Source organism: Saccostrea cucullata, unplaced genomic scaffold (genome assembly GCF_032062105.1).
Source record: "Saccostrea cucullata isolate Sc308-1 unplaced genomic scaffold, CSIRO_AGI_Scuc_v1 ctg3769, whole genome shotgun sequence".
Taxonomy (NCBI): domain Eukaryota; kingdom Metazoa; phylum Mollusca; class Bivalvia; order Ostreida; family Ostreidae; genus Saccostrea; species Saccostrea cuccullata.
In genome coordinates, this window is record NW_026929914.1 from 91,946 (window position 1) to 106,078 (window position 14,133).

Below are 14,133 nucleotides of genomic sequence, written 5' to 3' on the forward strand. Positions count from 1 at the left end.
ACAGAATTGTATTTTCGTTTATCAATACTGCTGTAAGAATGCATGGGTCTTGAGGTTTTTCCCGGGTTATATTTTCTAAGCAAAGGCTAGTGTCGGCTATTAGCTTCATCCCTAGTAAAAAAAAATAATTTTTGGCTCCAAAGACCGTGCTTAATTTACTAGTAATTTTCACCTTGTCATTTAAATGCGTCATGAAATTAAAATATAATTGATGACTTCGACAAATGAGTTTCTGATATTTGTTTGCTCAAAAGCCATACCGAAAGCCATGCCGATGGAATAACATGCCTTTAGGTGAAATATACTGAGATAACAGACATTGTTCGAGCAAAAAGTCCATTAAACATAACAAAGTCGGGGCAATGCAAACATGGACCTTCAAAACATTATTTAAGATAATATGCCTGATCAAACATAGAGTGTAGAAGTGTGACCGGTCAGCAGGGGAGGCTTATTCCTCCTAGGTACCTGGTCCCATCTGTAAAATGTTCAGATGTAAGTATTTTTGTCAAGTTCACAAATGTGTATTGTTGGTAGATTTTTTTTTTAGATTGGTATCTTCACCTTTTTTCATAATGCTATTTGGAGCTACGCTTTTGATGTCAATATGTATAACAAACAAAATCATCACTAAATGAAAGTTAAAATAAATTTTGCAGCATAGAATTTCTCAGAATGCTATGATATCGTTTTTTTTACACTCATATAATTGAAAACTTATATATTTCTAGGCATCTGTAACCTAGGAAAACTACAAAATGAGACTGCATCAATGTCGTCTGTATATCGATATAGTAGTACGAATCTCTCTTTGAATGCTTGGAGGGCATTAGATGGGAAGTTCCGTGACCACATGAAGGGTGATTGTGCTGGTACAAACGTTGATAGAAAATATACATATGCATGGTGGAATATTACGCTGTCACCTATGAGTATAATTTACAAAATCAACATCATTTTCAGAAAAAATTGTAAGTATTTTCGTTAAAAGCAATGTTAAAGGAATACTAAGTATGCTGCTATTTAAAATATATTATATAGTAAAAATGTTTTACATATGTACGTCCTTTGAAATATTTCGCAACCCACTCGTTTAACATGCACGTATGTGATGCACACCTTTATCTAAAGATGCTGTTTGAGACATTTTGTATTCTTTTAAAACATGACAACAGACTATTAGGTTTGCTTCGAAAATTATGCAAAGAGAATATGAAATATATTAACAAATTGACTTTTAAGTGTCCATCAACATAATTCAGAGAATAAAAAATGATACTAAATCTTTATATATATTAATATTTGATGTTAAAATAGAAATGTAATTGAAGACAATATTTGATTAATGGTTTGCTTTACACTCATTTCCTACATTTATTTATGTCTAAATATTTTATTCTGCTCATTCTAACTTGAAATAGGTTTTGCCTGTTTGCATTATTGTTTGTTGTTTAACGCCCCTCTCGCGAACTTTTCACACATATGGAGACGCCAACATGAAATAGGAAAAGAAAAAAAAGAATGAATTAATGGAAAATGGACACAGTTTTAACTGAATTTTTTAAAAACCAATTTTAATGTTTTACAATTCCTAGCTTAGACAATTCTAATGATTAGCAAACAATTTTAACATAATTTCAAAGGAGATACAGAACTTAATATTTTTCATAATGTGAACAAGGCTTGTGCTTTTGTTTTTGTATAAAAAATGTCGTAATTAAAACAAAAAGAGATTCATTTAATCACTAGAGACGCCAACGTTGCGCGGTGGTTAGAACGTCTGCTCTAGCAGGGGCGTAGCAACTTTTTTTCCCAACCTTACTTAGACTATAGGAAATGTTAATTGAAAACGTGGTTGGCCCTCCCACTTGTAGTGATGTACCGAAAATGTAGTATTAGAATTGGTACTGAAAGTAGCTGACACTGAGAAAAAGTTAACACCTACCTAACCCCCCCCCCCCCCCCCCCCCCCCACGAAATAGGATTTTGGACAACTTTTTCCTTTTTTTTTTTGCTTGTCAACTTTATCAGGTAAGTAAAAAAAAATTTTTCTCTGGCTGGCCCCCCCACTTTCAAAAACGATGCTACGTCACTGTCTAGAGTCGCAAAGTAAGGATTAATCCATTCGAATCCCACTGTAGGACGTGAAGACCAGCCCTCCGGATGAGACGGAATAAACTGATGTCCTGTGTCGCAGTAGGTAACAGTAAAAAAAGATCCCTTACTGCTCTATGGACATCAGTGACGAGTATAGGACAAAGTTTGCAGCTCTCCACCGGCAAATGGTGGCGTCGACGTCTCCATATGAGTGAAATACTCTCGAGAGGGACATTAAACAACATACAGCCAATCAATCAGTCAAATCACTAGAATCTGTCTATTCGTATTTTGAACTAACTTCTTTTTGATCGAACATATATGTATATTTAACCTAAGTTAGAAAAAATAACACATGCCCTGTCTTATAGCTCGAGAACTGAAATTCAAATTTAGGATAATCAATAGAAAACCCTTAGTTAAATATTTGTAAACATGAAAAAATGGAATGAAAGATTAATTTAATTTTTTTAGCTGAAACCGTGTCCAAATCCCTTTAAAGGAATAGAAGAAAAATTTGAAAGAGTCCTCCAATTGATATACTTTTTATTTTTAATTTAGATACTCGACATTATGGTTACTACGTATACCTTAATGAGGAGCCTGTTGACATCAGTGGTCTCGCCAGTCTACCTGCCGTGTATCGGGGTCACCTGGTACACCCCAGTACACAAAACGTCATCCTCTTCCCGGAAGGACACCAAGGGAAGCAGATGTACATTTATCTGAACAAATCTAAACCTGAAAAAAATGATGAAAAAAACAACATCCTTGACATTTGTGAAGTAGAAATACTAGGTAAACAATCTTTCTTTAAATCCCTCTCTTTATCTCATTATCAGTATTAAAAACTAGAGGTACTGTGAGCAATGAGCTCACTAAATGATACCCCCCTCCCCTACGATATATACTGACAGTGTCCATCTTTTGCTATGGGGAAGCCAAAATATGTGTCGGACCAAAAAGTAAAATAGGATGTGCACAATGGCAATATGGAAAGTTTCATCAAATTTCTTTCAGTGGTATAAGAGGAGTTGCGGATAAGAGGTAACAGACAGACGGACATATTAATTACTATATAGTATTACCCTTCCGCATTTCAAATGGGGGTATAATGAAATATGGAAAAAATGAAGAGGTTTCGAGATAAAGAGTCCATGAAACAATACAAACTGGGAGCAGAGAAAAAAATTCCTCTAAAAAGAACGAGAACTATCAAGAAGGAGTTAGCTCCCATGTGGATCAATCTTACCCTCCTTGCGCTCTTTGTAGCAAAACAGAAATATCCGTAGACAATTCATAATGTAAATAGCCTTACAATAAGTATGAAAACAGTCAGTCAGCATTCGACTTACTGATGGCATGTACTTGCTAACAAGATCATTGCATCGCCCATACAACGGGCGAAATAATGACTTTAATGGAGACTTTTTTAATCCTTGTTTTATTAACTTGTTTGTTTCTCGATATATACCAGCATCCAAAATAATAAACTTGAAATCGAAATAATAAAGTGAAAATAGTTTCCACAATTGTTTCATATCTATATACTAAAATATTTCATCTATTAAAGAAAATTGTGGTAAACCTTTAACTTAGTTATATAACATACAGGATAAATTCTGATTTTTTATCGTCAAATTTTCTACATTTATGGAGCAATATTCAAACATCCTCCGCACATGGTGTTTATTGCTTTTTATCTGATTCGATACGAAGTCCTTGCTCTTTATACATGTACAATTCATGTTTAAAACCAGACAAACTACTGACAAATATTTTATGCAAAAAGGATTTTTAACAACTCCATTAATTTGAGTCAATTTTTTCGCATTCATTACGGCCTCTATAATATTAATGAGATTGATTTAGGAGGTATCCTATTATTTGATCGAATTTCGACATGTGTACAACATTGTTGGGTTATTGTTAGAATTTAAAAATTACACCGGAGTCGTCATTCCAACTGACCAGTACAATGTGCTTACGGCAGTTGTTCCCCTTCGACATGGGATTCTCTCTCCTCTTAGGTATCTGATCCTTGCTCTGAGGTTTACAGGGGTTCGTGTTTTTATCCTTCACCCTTCGGGATTAGATCTCGTGACTTACCCGTATTTATAGGGTAATGGATGTTTTAAAATTACACCTTATTTCTTACTTTTATACATTAGAAAACAAATACCAGTATGAAAGTATTTTTCAATTTTTTGCAATATTAAACTTTTTATAGGCGATAGGAATATGTTTCTATGGTGGGGTCTATTCTTCTCTTTGCATAATTATTATACATTGAATACATTACATGCACTATTAATGTGTGTATTTATTGCACTGTTAATTCTGGCTCTATACAATAACTTGTATATTTAAAACATAATTGATTATAGGTTGTGTAAACAACAATAGTAAAGGTTACGAAGAAATAGGATGCGCATGCCCGGAGCAGGAGGAATACCCAGCTGGTGAGTCACTCATGATGAATCTTTAACCTGGAGTTTTATTCTCTAGAAGTTATGTTTGGTTAGAACATGTTAATCAAAATAATTTTCTAGAAATTCACGAGACTTCACAATCTTAGAAGTTACAAGTTTTAATAGTCATTCTCTTTAACGTAAAGTTTTTTTACCACACATAGTCACTGCTTGATACCATAATATACAATGAAGCGCATTGAAGTGGTAAAATTTTCCTTTTGGACGAAACGTTCTGAGTCATGTTTTGAATGTCAATTATAACATAATGACACACCCATTTCTTTAGAGACGAAAAAAGAAATATTCGTCATCATTGTTTAAGGTCACCCCACTCTTCGTGACAAGCAACATGAGTTACACCGTAATGGAAATTTTTAAAGTTATAAGATAATTAGAGTTCCCGCTTCTGTAAAACACGTATTTCAACGAATTTGTCAATAATTATTAATTTATCATGTTTATTGGAGTTATCAAACATATGTACTGTCCGAACACGTGCTTACTCGGTGTTTATGTATAGACCGTCAATGTGATTGACTATTATATTTATGGAATAGCTATTCTACAGGTATTCGAATGAACCGTTTCACCGATCTTTCCTTTCTAAAGAAATGGGCGTGTCAATTTATGACAATCATCGTTCTTAAGATGGCCCAGAACGTTCCAGTCAAACGGAAAATTCTACTACTTCTACTACTTCAATGCGCTTCATTGTATATATTTTTTATCCAGGTGCTTTAAAGACGGAGATTGCTTTTCCCAGCAAAGAAAACAACATTGCTATTCAGTGCTATTCGAAATATATCATTATTCTAAATGTATCAAGTCTTCAAGAAGAATGTAATTTTAAAAGGAAATGCACAACAAATACTAAAGATATTGGCCATACTATATTTTTCCAATGTTCTGGTGAGTATGTCGGGACTATTAAGAATGGTAAAATTCATATTTAAGAAATTATTTGATAGAAATAACGTGTGGTCATCTTTATCGGAGGTGATGTTCTACAATAATGAATTCATGAGCTTTTCAAGTCAAATGCTGACTGTCTATTTTTGATAGTCATTGTTAAGCCATTATTTACAAACTGAATGAATTGCACGTCTAGGGCTGTGTATTGAGCCAAAATTTTCGATACGATACGATACAATATTTTTTAAAGCAATATGCGATATATTGGATTCTAAAACAAGTCTATTAGAAAAGACTTCTAAATAACTTAAATGCTTATATTTCATAATAATTAAGTGTTTTATTACCCATTTTAAAGTTCTTGTCTCATTTTCTTTAAAAATAACACTTCATTAAAACATTTGATGACAATAAAATCAACATGTTCAAATGAACTTCTCTTTGTATTTTGTAATAATTATAAAAACTGTGTCATTTCCTTGAAAATTATATAATTATTGAACTTTTTAATTAAAAAAAGTAAAATAAAATCTTTGGTGATTGAAATTCCCATCTTTTAAACAGAATTTGAAGAAAAAATGTCTGTCCGATACGTATTGGAATTATTTTCGATACGATATTTTTCATGAATATCGATACGTATCGATATATCGATATATTGATACAGCCCTATGCACGTCTACGAATTGTTCCGTTATTTCCCGAGCATAACAGAGAACACACTGCGGGTATGACGGGTCGGCAGGGGATGCTCATTCCTCCATGGTATCTCTAATGTTTTAGAGGTCTGTGTTTGTTCTGCTTCTGATTCTGATCTTCATTGAATGGACTTCTGAAAACTGTTTATTATTCCCGTATATTTCAATTCTTGTGCTTTTAAGTGCCAATAAATCGGAAAAGAATTTTAAACTAGAACATATATTTCCTCTTTTATCATGTTTATGGTAGAGGCTTTATTATATGCTGTTTTCCGACCTGTTTGAGAAATGTTACTCCTATATTATCATCGTATACTGGTAAAGGGTTTACTCGGTATTTGACACTCAGAGCTTTTGAGAAGTAGGGGATCTTTATCGAGGTAACTCGTTTCGTTGAGGAAGCGGGCCTCGGTTTTAAGCTCTTATACGAAAAAAGAAACTCACATCAATCACTCATACAGCTGGGTTTTATTGAAGTTACAGCTGCTGTCTATTTCGTTCATTTAGGGCAGTCGCGACCGTAGTTAGAATGATCTAACTGTGTCTCGATACAAGCCCTCACCACAGTTAGAATACATCCCATATACTTGCAATGTAGCAAATCGGAGCGGATCCGCTCCGAAACGATTTTGAAGAATATAAAAGGATTTGCACTGGAAATAACTGCCAAATTAATCAAAACAAACCTTTTTGAGATTGCTTATGCCTTTTATTCCAGAAAATGATCCATCTAAAGAGAAAATCCAATAAATTTTGTAAACGTTTTTCTCTCGCTTCCAATTTACCTGCCATGTTTACAATCGGAACTCTCTAGATTGTTCGTAGTAAACAGTGGTAAATGCACTGATTACGAGTTATCGCCCATGTTTCTTCGAATACACGGAACGAATTCTATCGTTAAACCGGGTCCGTAGGACATTTATCATTTTAAGGATGGAACATTCTATCTATCGCGACCGATGTTTGAACCTGGTTTTTATGATAACAAACTTAGAGCTCTACACACTGAGCTACTGTAACCGATTATAAAAAAGCAAACTAAGTTTTCAAAAATATAAGAAAACTAAGTATAGAAATCTACCGGTTGAACAAAGAATACTCAAATTTTATATCACATGCAATCTTTGCTCTTATTAACATGTAGATTTTTAAAATAATATTCCACATTCACATACATGTATTGTTTATCGCTCAAAAATTATTCGATACTCAACACTCGAGTCAGATGAAGTTTACAACGGAGGCAGAGTACTGTTAAATGAGAAGAGATTACATGAATTTCGACAAGGAAGTTAAAAATCAGCATGAATTTCAAATTGTACCCTATCATTGGTTTATATTTTGATTGACAAATCTTTTCCCAATTCATAGGCATTTGTTTTGTTTAAATATGACTACTAATAACCCGTCTATCTGAAAAATACATAGGTCTCACGATACTGATGATATTCTGAAAACATGGTACATTGATGATAATATTTATAGTTTTTAACACGTCTTAACAGAGTTCTGCCTCAATATTACATTTGATGAGTTGACAACTGAAATTGAAGACAATTCGAAAGGGTACTACCTAGAGGGTGAAAACGTCACACTCCGATGTAAAGATAACCATACGCTCTCTAGTGGTAATCTGACGAGAATGTGTAAAGGTAATGAGTCGTGGAATGGTGAGGAGACTGTTTGCAAAAGTAAGTATTTCTAAACTCTTTTAAAAGATCTGTAAAGATCTTTTACAGATCTGTAAAGATCTTTTACAGATCTTTTAGATATATCGACGACGTATTGTCAATTAATAATGGTAATTTCCATTCCTACGTCGATACAATATATCCTGGTGAGCTTAAGATAAAAAGATACCACAGAGTCCTACACTTCTGTTTCAGAATTGGATATTTTACTTGAAAAAGACACAAATGGCAATCTAACAACCAAGCTAAGTAGATGATAAACGTGATGACTTTAACTTTTCTATCGTCAACTTCCCTTACTTATGCAGCAATATACCTTCATCACCTGCATACGGAGTATATATATCTCAGTTGATTCGATACGCAAGAGCATGCTCTACGTATGAACAATTTCTAAAACGAGGTAAATTATTGACAAGCAAGTTAATTTAAACAATATTTTATTCACAGATGTTATTGTGAATAGGATTGGGCAGCAGGCGCAGCCTATTTTAGCCCTCTCCCTACATTTAGGTCAAGGTACAAAACAAATAGTGATAATAAAAGAATGTACAAAAGAAGAGAGAAAAAATACAAACAAAAGTGAACAAAGTAACATAGAAAAAAACAGAAAAAGTCATATATAAAAAATTAAACAAAAGAGAAAAATAGAATGAACAAAATAACAAAAAGGGCAAATTACAGGGGGAGACAAAATACAAAGTAGTACCGGTTTGGGAGTACTAAATTATATCTATATATAGATATGACAGTGTTTATATAAAACGTTTTGTTGCTGCTATAAATGTATGTACAGCTTCAAATATTTGTATATTAATGTCAAGTCCATGGTTAGAACTACCATTTAAAAATAAATCACATTCAGGAATATTATCACAGTTTATAATATTATGTGTTGATTGAAAGAGTACATCTCTTGGAATTGTATATTTTGGACAGACAATAAAGTAATGATAGGCATTTTCAATACAATCAGTACAATGTTCACACATTGGAGTTTCAGCTAAATGTTGATTATATAAATCTGCTTTCAGATTACTAGCATTATTCCTTATCTGGCAATGTATTATATTATACTTTCTTATTCCAAAATTAAAAAGTTCAATACTTTTCCTACAGAAATGAGATTTTAAAAGACTTTTGAATGAACATATTCCTGGAGCATTTTTAATATAATCTGGCAAGGTATTCCATTGTTTGACTGTAGAGGGGAGAAAACTTTCCATATAAGATGTTGTTCTAATATTAGGAATTTTGAATTGAGCATTATTAGTTCTAAGATTATACGAATGACTTGATGGGCGATAAGGTTCAATCAGATCATACAGATACTGTGGAGAATAACCATTAATAATTTTATAAAATAATATTAACTTATGAATTTTTCTCCTTGTTTTTAAGAGATCCCATCCAAGTTCATCATACAATTTTGTACGAGAAGAGTTACACCTTAATCCAGTTATAATTCTACCTGCTTCAACTTGTATATCTTCTAAGAGTTTAGAATCTTTTTCAGAACAATTGTCCCACACTACATCAGAATACTCTAACACAGGTCGAACAAAAGCAAAATATATTTTAATGAGTGTTTTACGTGAAACCTGGTATTTGAGCATTCTAAGAATGTTTAATCTTTTTGAAGCTTTTTCGTGTATTATCTGTATGTGTGATGTCCACATAGCATCTCTTTGGAAACGTAAACCTAAATGGGTATGAGAATCATTTTGAATAATAGGTGGGCCATATTCACCAAATTTAACAGGAGAATATACAATATTTTTTCTACTAAAATTTAAATTTACAGTTTTGTTAGGATTAAAATCAACTAGCCATTTCTTTGACCATTTATCAATATGTTCTAGATCATCAGTAAGTGATTGTGTAATATTTTCTTTGTCTACAATAGCATATAAAGAAGTGTCATCAGCAAAAAGTCTTATATTGTTGACTAGATCATCACAAATATCATTAATATACAAAAGGAATAGGAATGGTCCTAGGACAGAACCCTGAGGAACTCCAGCATTTACTGTTTCAGAGTTTGATGTAAAACCATCTATTACAACTTTTTGTTGTCTATCAGACAAATAATTCTCAATCCAACCTAGTACATTGCCATTCATACCATAATTTGATAGCTTTGTTAAAAGGCCTTTATGCCATACTCTATCAAATGCCTTAGAGATATCACAAAAAATAAATCTTACATCTTTACCTTTATCAAGATTCGAAATGATAGTATTATATATTTCTACCAGTTGATTAACAGTTGAATCTCCAGGTTGAAAGCCAGACTGATATTTGTATAGTATGTTATTGTCCTTCATAAAGTTATATAAATGTTTAAACAGTATTTTTTCCATCAATTTACACAAGACACTTGTTAGAGATATTGGTCTATAATTAGATACCTCTTGAGCACTCCCTTTATTTTTAAAGACTGGTGTTATTTGCGATAACTTCCAGATATCTGGTAGTTTTTTTTCCCTTAATGACATATTAAAGAGAGTTGTTAGGGGCTTTTTAATAGATGTGGATATTTCTTTTAGTACTCTTGGAGATATGCCATCAGGACCAGGTGGTTTACTGTTATCAATGATAGTTAACTGGTCATAAATTTCAGCAAGTTGACGAAACAGGAATATCAGCAGTCTCGTTTAAAGTCATCATTTCGTAAGTTCTCAATGGTTCTCATGGTCGATACAATGACCTTTTCAGCAAATACAGTTTATCATTGAGTCAAATGCTGACTGACATTTTTCATACCAATTGTTAATCAATTATTTACACACTGAATTGACCACGGATTTTTCCCGTTATTTTCTGATCATGACAAGGAGGACACGGCGGGTGTGCGGTCGGCAGGGGATGCTCACTCCCACATGGTACCTGATCCCGCCTCTGATGTTTCAGGGGCCTTGTTTGCTCTGCTCTAATTTTGTATTGTTTTATGGACTTTGAGATTGAATACTGTTCGTTATCTCGATATCCTTCTGTAGTAACAATCACTGTTTCTTTATGTTTGATTCTAAGTTTTTACTTTCATATGTGGAAATACTTGATCAGTTATAAAGCATTAGAGTAATATTTAATTCATGAACATACATTACATATACTGTACATATATATCAATCCCTTCGAACAGATTTCACTCATAGATGTTTCATTCTCAAATTAAAAAGGTGAAGATAAAGAAAAGCAAATTATCTTCGTAGACAAGAAATAACGAATTATTTTCGAAAACAATTACAATAAGACAGCATTTAATATAACATGTACTTGTTCATGCATAGAATAAGAATTTAAGGGGCGGAATGTACGGGACGTATATGTATAATTATGTGATTTAGTAATTAATTTGATATTGTCAATCAGAAACTCAAGCATCTTTTTCCTATCAACATCAAAGTACATGTACATGGTTATACAAAATATGGTCATTTAAATTCATATTGGGTGATGAAATATAAAAAAGTTATAAAAACTCACATAAATTGGAAGAATTCCTCCTTAGAAAAGGAAATCTGAGTATAAGTTAGATTATCAGATGTAGTATTAAATTCCTGTTCCTCTAAAATACATTTTAAACAATGAACCGTACAAAAACAATGTTGTTACCAGTGCGTACTGAATGTGAAATCCATCTATTCTTTTTTCACGCCTTAATGATTGAACAAAGAGAGACAGTTGGTTTTCATTTTGCCTCTCAGTCGTTTTAATTTGAGATTTTAACATACATCTGATAAATTTCATCCGTTATGACAACGTGTCAAAGGCTTCTTTTTCACGTGTGGTCTAGACTAACAAAATAAATCTTATTTTCATAGCACTTGTTTGAATATTTCAGAAAATTTTGTTATGAATCAAACATTCTTTACACCCATTAGCGTACGTTTATAAACATTCTCAATGAAAAATTTCAGAAATCTTGTCCACACTCAATTCAAATAATAAATGCCGACTAAAATGACTAAACTGACACTGCTCAAATGAAATAACTGACCAAAGATGTCTTAATATAAATACAGAATTTGTTATGTATTATTTGCATATATAACATGTAAGTAACAGTAGGTAAATTTTGTACAAGACTTTTTCTTTAATATCCTTATTTTGTTGGAGGATTTTGCCCGAATGCAACATTCAATGACAGCACAACATTGGTTATTCAACAAAATCTTTATGTTCTTGTGGACCAGAACATTACTTACAAGTGTAAGGCCAACCATCGACTGGTGACTGGCGATCTGACACGACAATGTTTGAATGACAGTGCATGGACAGGTTCTCAGCCCATTTGTAGGAGTAAGCATTATCAGTGTGATTTTTTTTATATAACGTCTTTTTTTTGTTTTAATCAAATTGAAGTATTTTCTTTTAAGAAAAACATTTATCTTATTTCAAGCTTGTTTGAAACAATATCATTGTTGCAAGAATTGATGTTTTCCTATTCCTGTTATAAGCAATAGGGAAGGCTTTATTTAATAAAATTTATGAAGAATGTGACATTTCTTACAGAATGCCAGTGCCCCTGCAAGATGATTAAATCTCAAAACTACATCAAAGACCATGAAGTTCTTGGCAAAGTAATTGAAAAAAGAAAGAAAATGCTGGAAGTTAAAAAAAATGAACTTTCATCAACAATTCGGAAGAAAACATCAGCCGCGGATGAAAGGAGATCGGCGCAGGGAGTCGGGATGGTATTAGGAGTGGGATTGATTACTTCTGTTTTGTCAATAATAATCTGCAGTGATCTCCCTTTGTTATGTAGGCATATTAGATATGGACCTCAACCACAAAAAAGAAAATGTAGGGCCCGAAAATAAGACGTTAAATGCATTCATTAATTAAGAAAAATATTTGTTAAAAATATTGTTCATTTTTTTTTGTTTAAAAACATATGTTTTGGATTTCTTTTATTTTAAAGGAACTTAGACACAGATTTGAAGTTCATTTTTTCTCTATAAATATTACGACTTATATATTTTAATAGCATTTCACACAAAAATTAATCAAAAATCTTATTTCATTTAAAAGTTATTAAAACTTAATTTTTTGGCGGGTTTGATTGACACATCCTTGCACATTCACAAATTTTAACTTTATTCTTAATCCTTAGGAAAAGTGGCAAACTTGTGTGAAATGCTATTAAAATATATAATTCGTGATATTATACAGAAAATATGAACTTCAAATCTGTGTCCAAGTACCTTATGGCAGCTGAATAAATTACATATGTATTATCGACTGGATATAATTTCATCTACAAACAAGGCAAAATCTTATATAATGACTTAAGAAGATTTATTTTCTTCTTACGTTGTTGATTGTACCAAATGAAAAGATTAACATTTGAAGTAAGAATATGAATACATATTAAGTTTAAAATACTCTATGTTAATAAAATTCTTTTCTGGCGAAGCACTTTTTAGCAGAACAAATATGGCCCTCTGAAACATCAGAGGTGGGATCAGCTGCCATAGAGGAGCAAGCAATTCCTGTGGAGTTTTATTAATGCTTCGAATTATCGTAACTTTTAATACAAAACAAGTAATTATAAGCTTCATCATTGATATAATGTATCGTTATGTCTTTATTTTTTGTATGCATAAAGTTTTGTAATTTTCCTATATTTCTGTGGATAATCATGCTTTATTTAGTGCCACATTCTATTTTAATATCTGATGCATTATGGCCACGATTTAAGAAAATACTCCTGCCTTCTTTTGTTGCAGGTTAAATAACACTATATGCCATAAGTTTATCTTCATATGTTGCATGTACGAGGGTTGATAAAAAAGTAATATCACAGTGTCCATATCTTACTTGGTGTCATATTTTCATATATAATATACCAATAGATACACAAATATAAATCTATTTAACATTAATTCTTTTTATTTGATAATGTTTAATTGAATTTATTTTAAAGATGTTGAAAACCTAGGACATACGGGGGTCGCCGCGTCACAGTTAAGCTTCACGTTTTACTGTGTATTTTTCTTAGAATGAAAAAGACAAACACATTAAAAATCATCTAAAAAGCGCCTAACCGCCCAATGTTTAAGTACAGGTCTCTGTAAGAATCAGGCTAAAGGTGAATTATGAGGGTTCTCAGACCTATTCGATGATTTTTCACACATAGGTTTCTCTAGCACTATTAACCACGTATGTAAAATGAAAAACATTTTGGGTCCTGGTTACTATGGAAACATGGCCAAAAATTTTTCCCTAGCAACCAGTCAATTTTCCATGTGGATG

The 14,133-nt window shown here is 32.4% G+C and overlaps 1 protein-coding gene across 1 annotated transcript; it reads left to right on the plus strand.

Moving 5' to 3' along the window:
- The first annotated feature begins 485 nt into the window (after positions 1 to 485).
- On the plus strand, positions 486 to 12,702 carry LOC134282461 (uncharacterized). Its single transcript, XM_062764870.1, has 7 exons — positions 486 to 495; positions 732 to 971; positions 2,659 to 2,895; positions 5,304 to 5,480; positions 7,687 to 7,872; positions 11,995 to 12,177; positions 12,391 to 12,702. The coding sequence occupies exons 1-7, from the start codon at positions 486 to 488 to the stop codon at positions 12,696 to 12,698; spliced, it is 1,341 nt and encodes a 446-aa protein (XP_062620854.1). The 3' UTR covers positions 12,699 to 12,702.
- Positions 12,703 to 14,133: the final 1,431 nt, after the last annotated feature.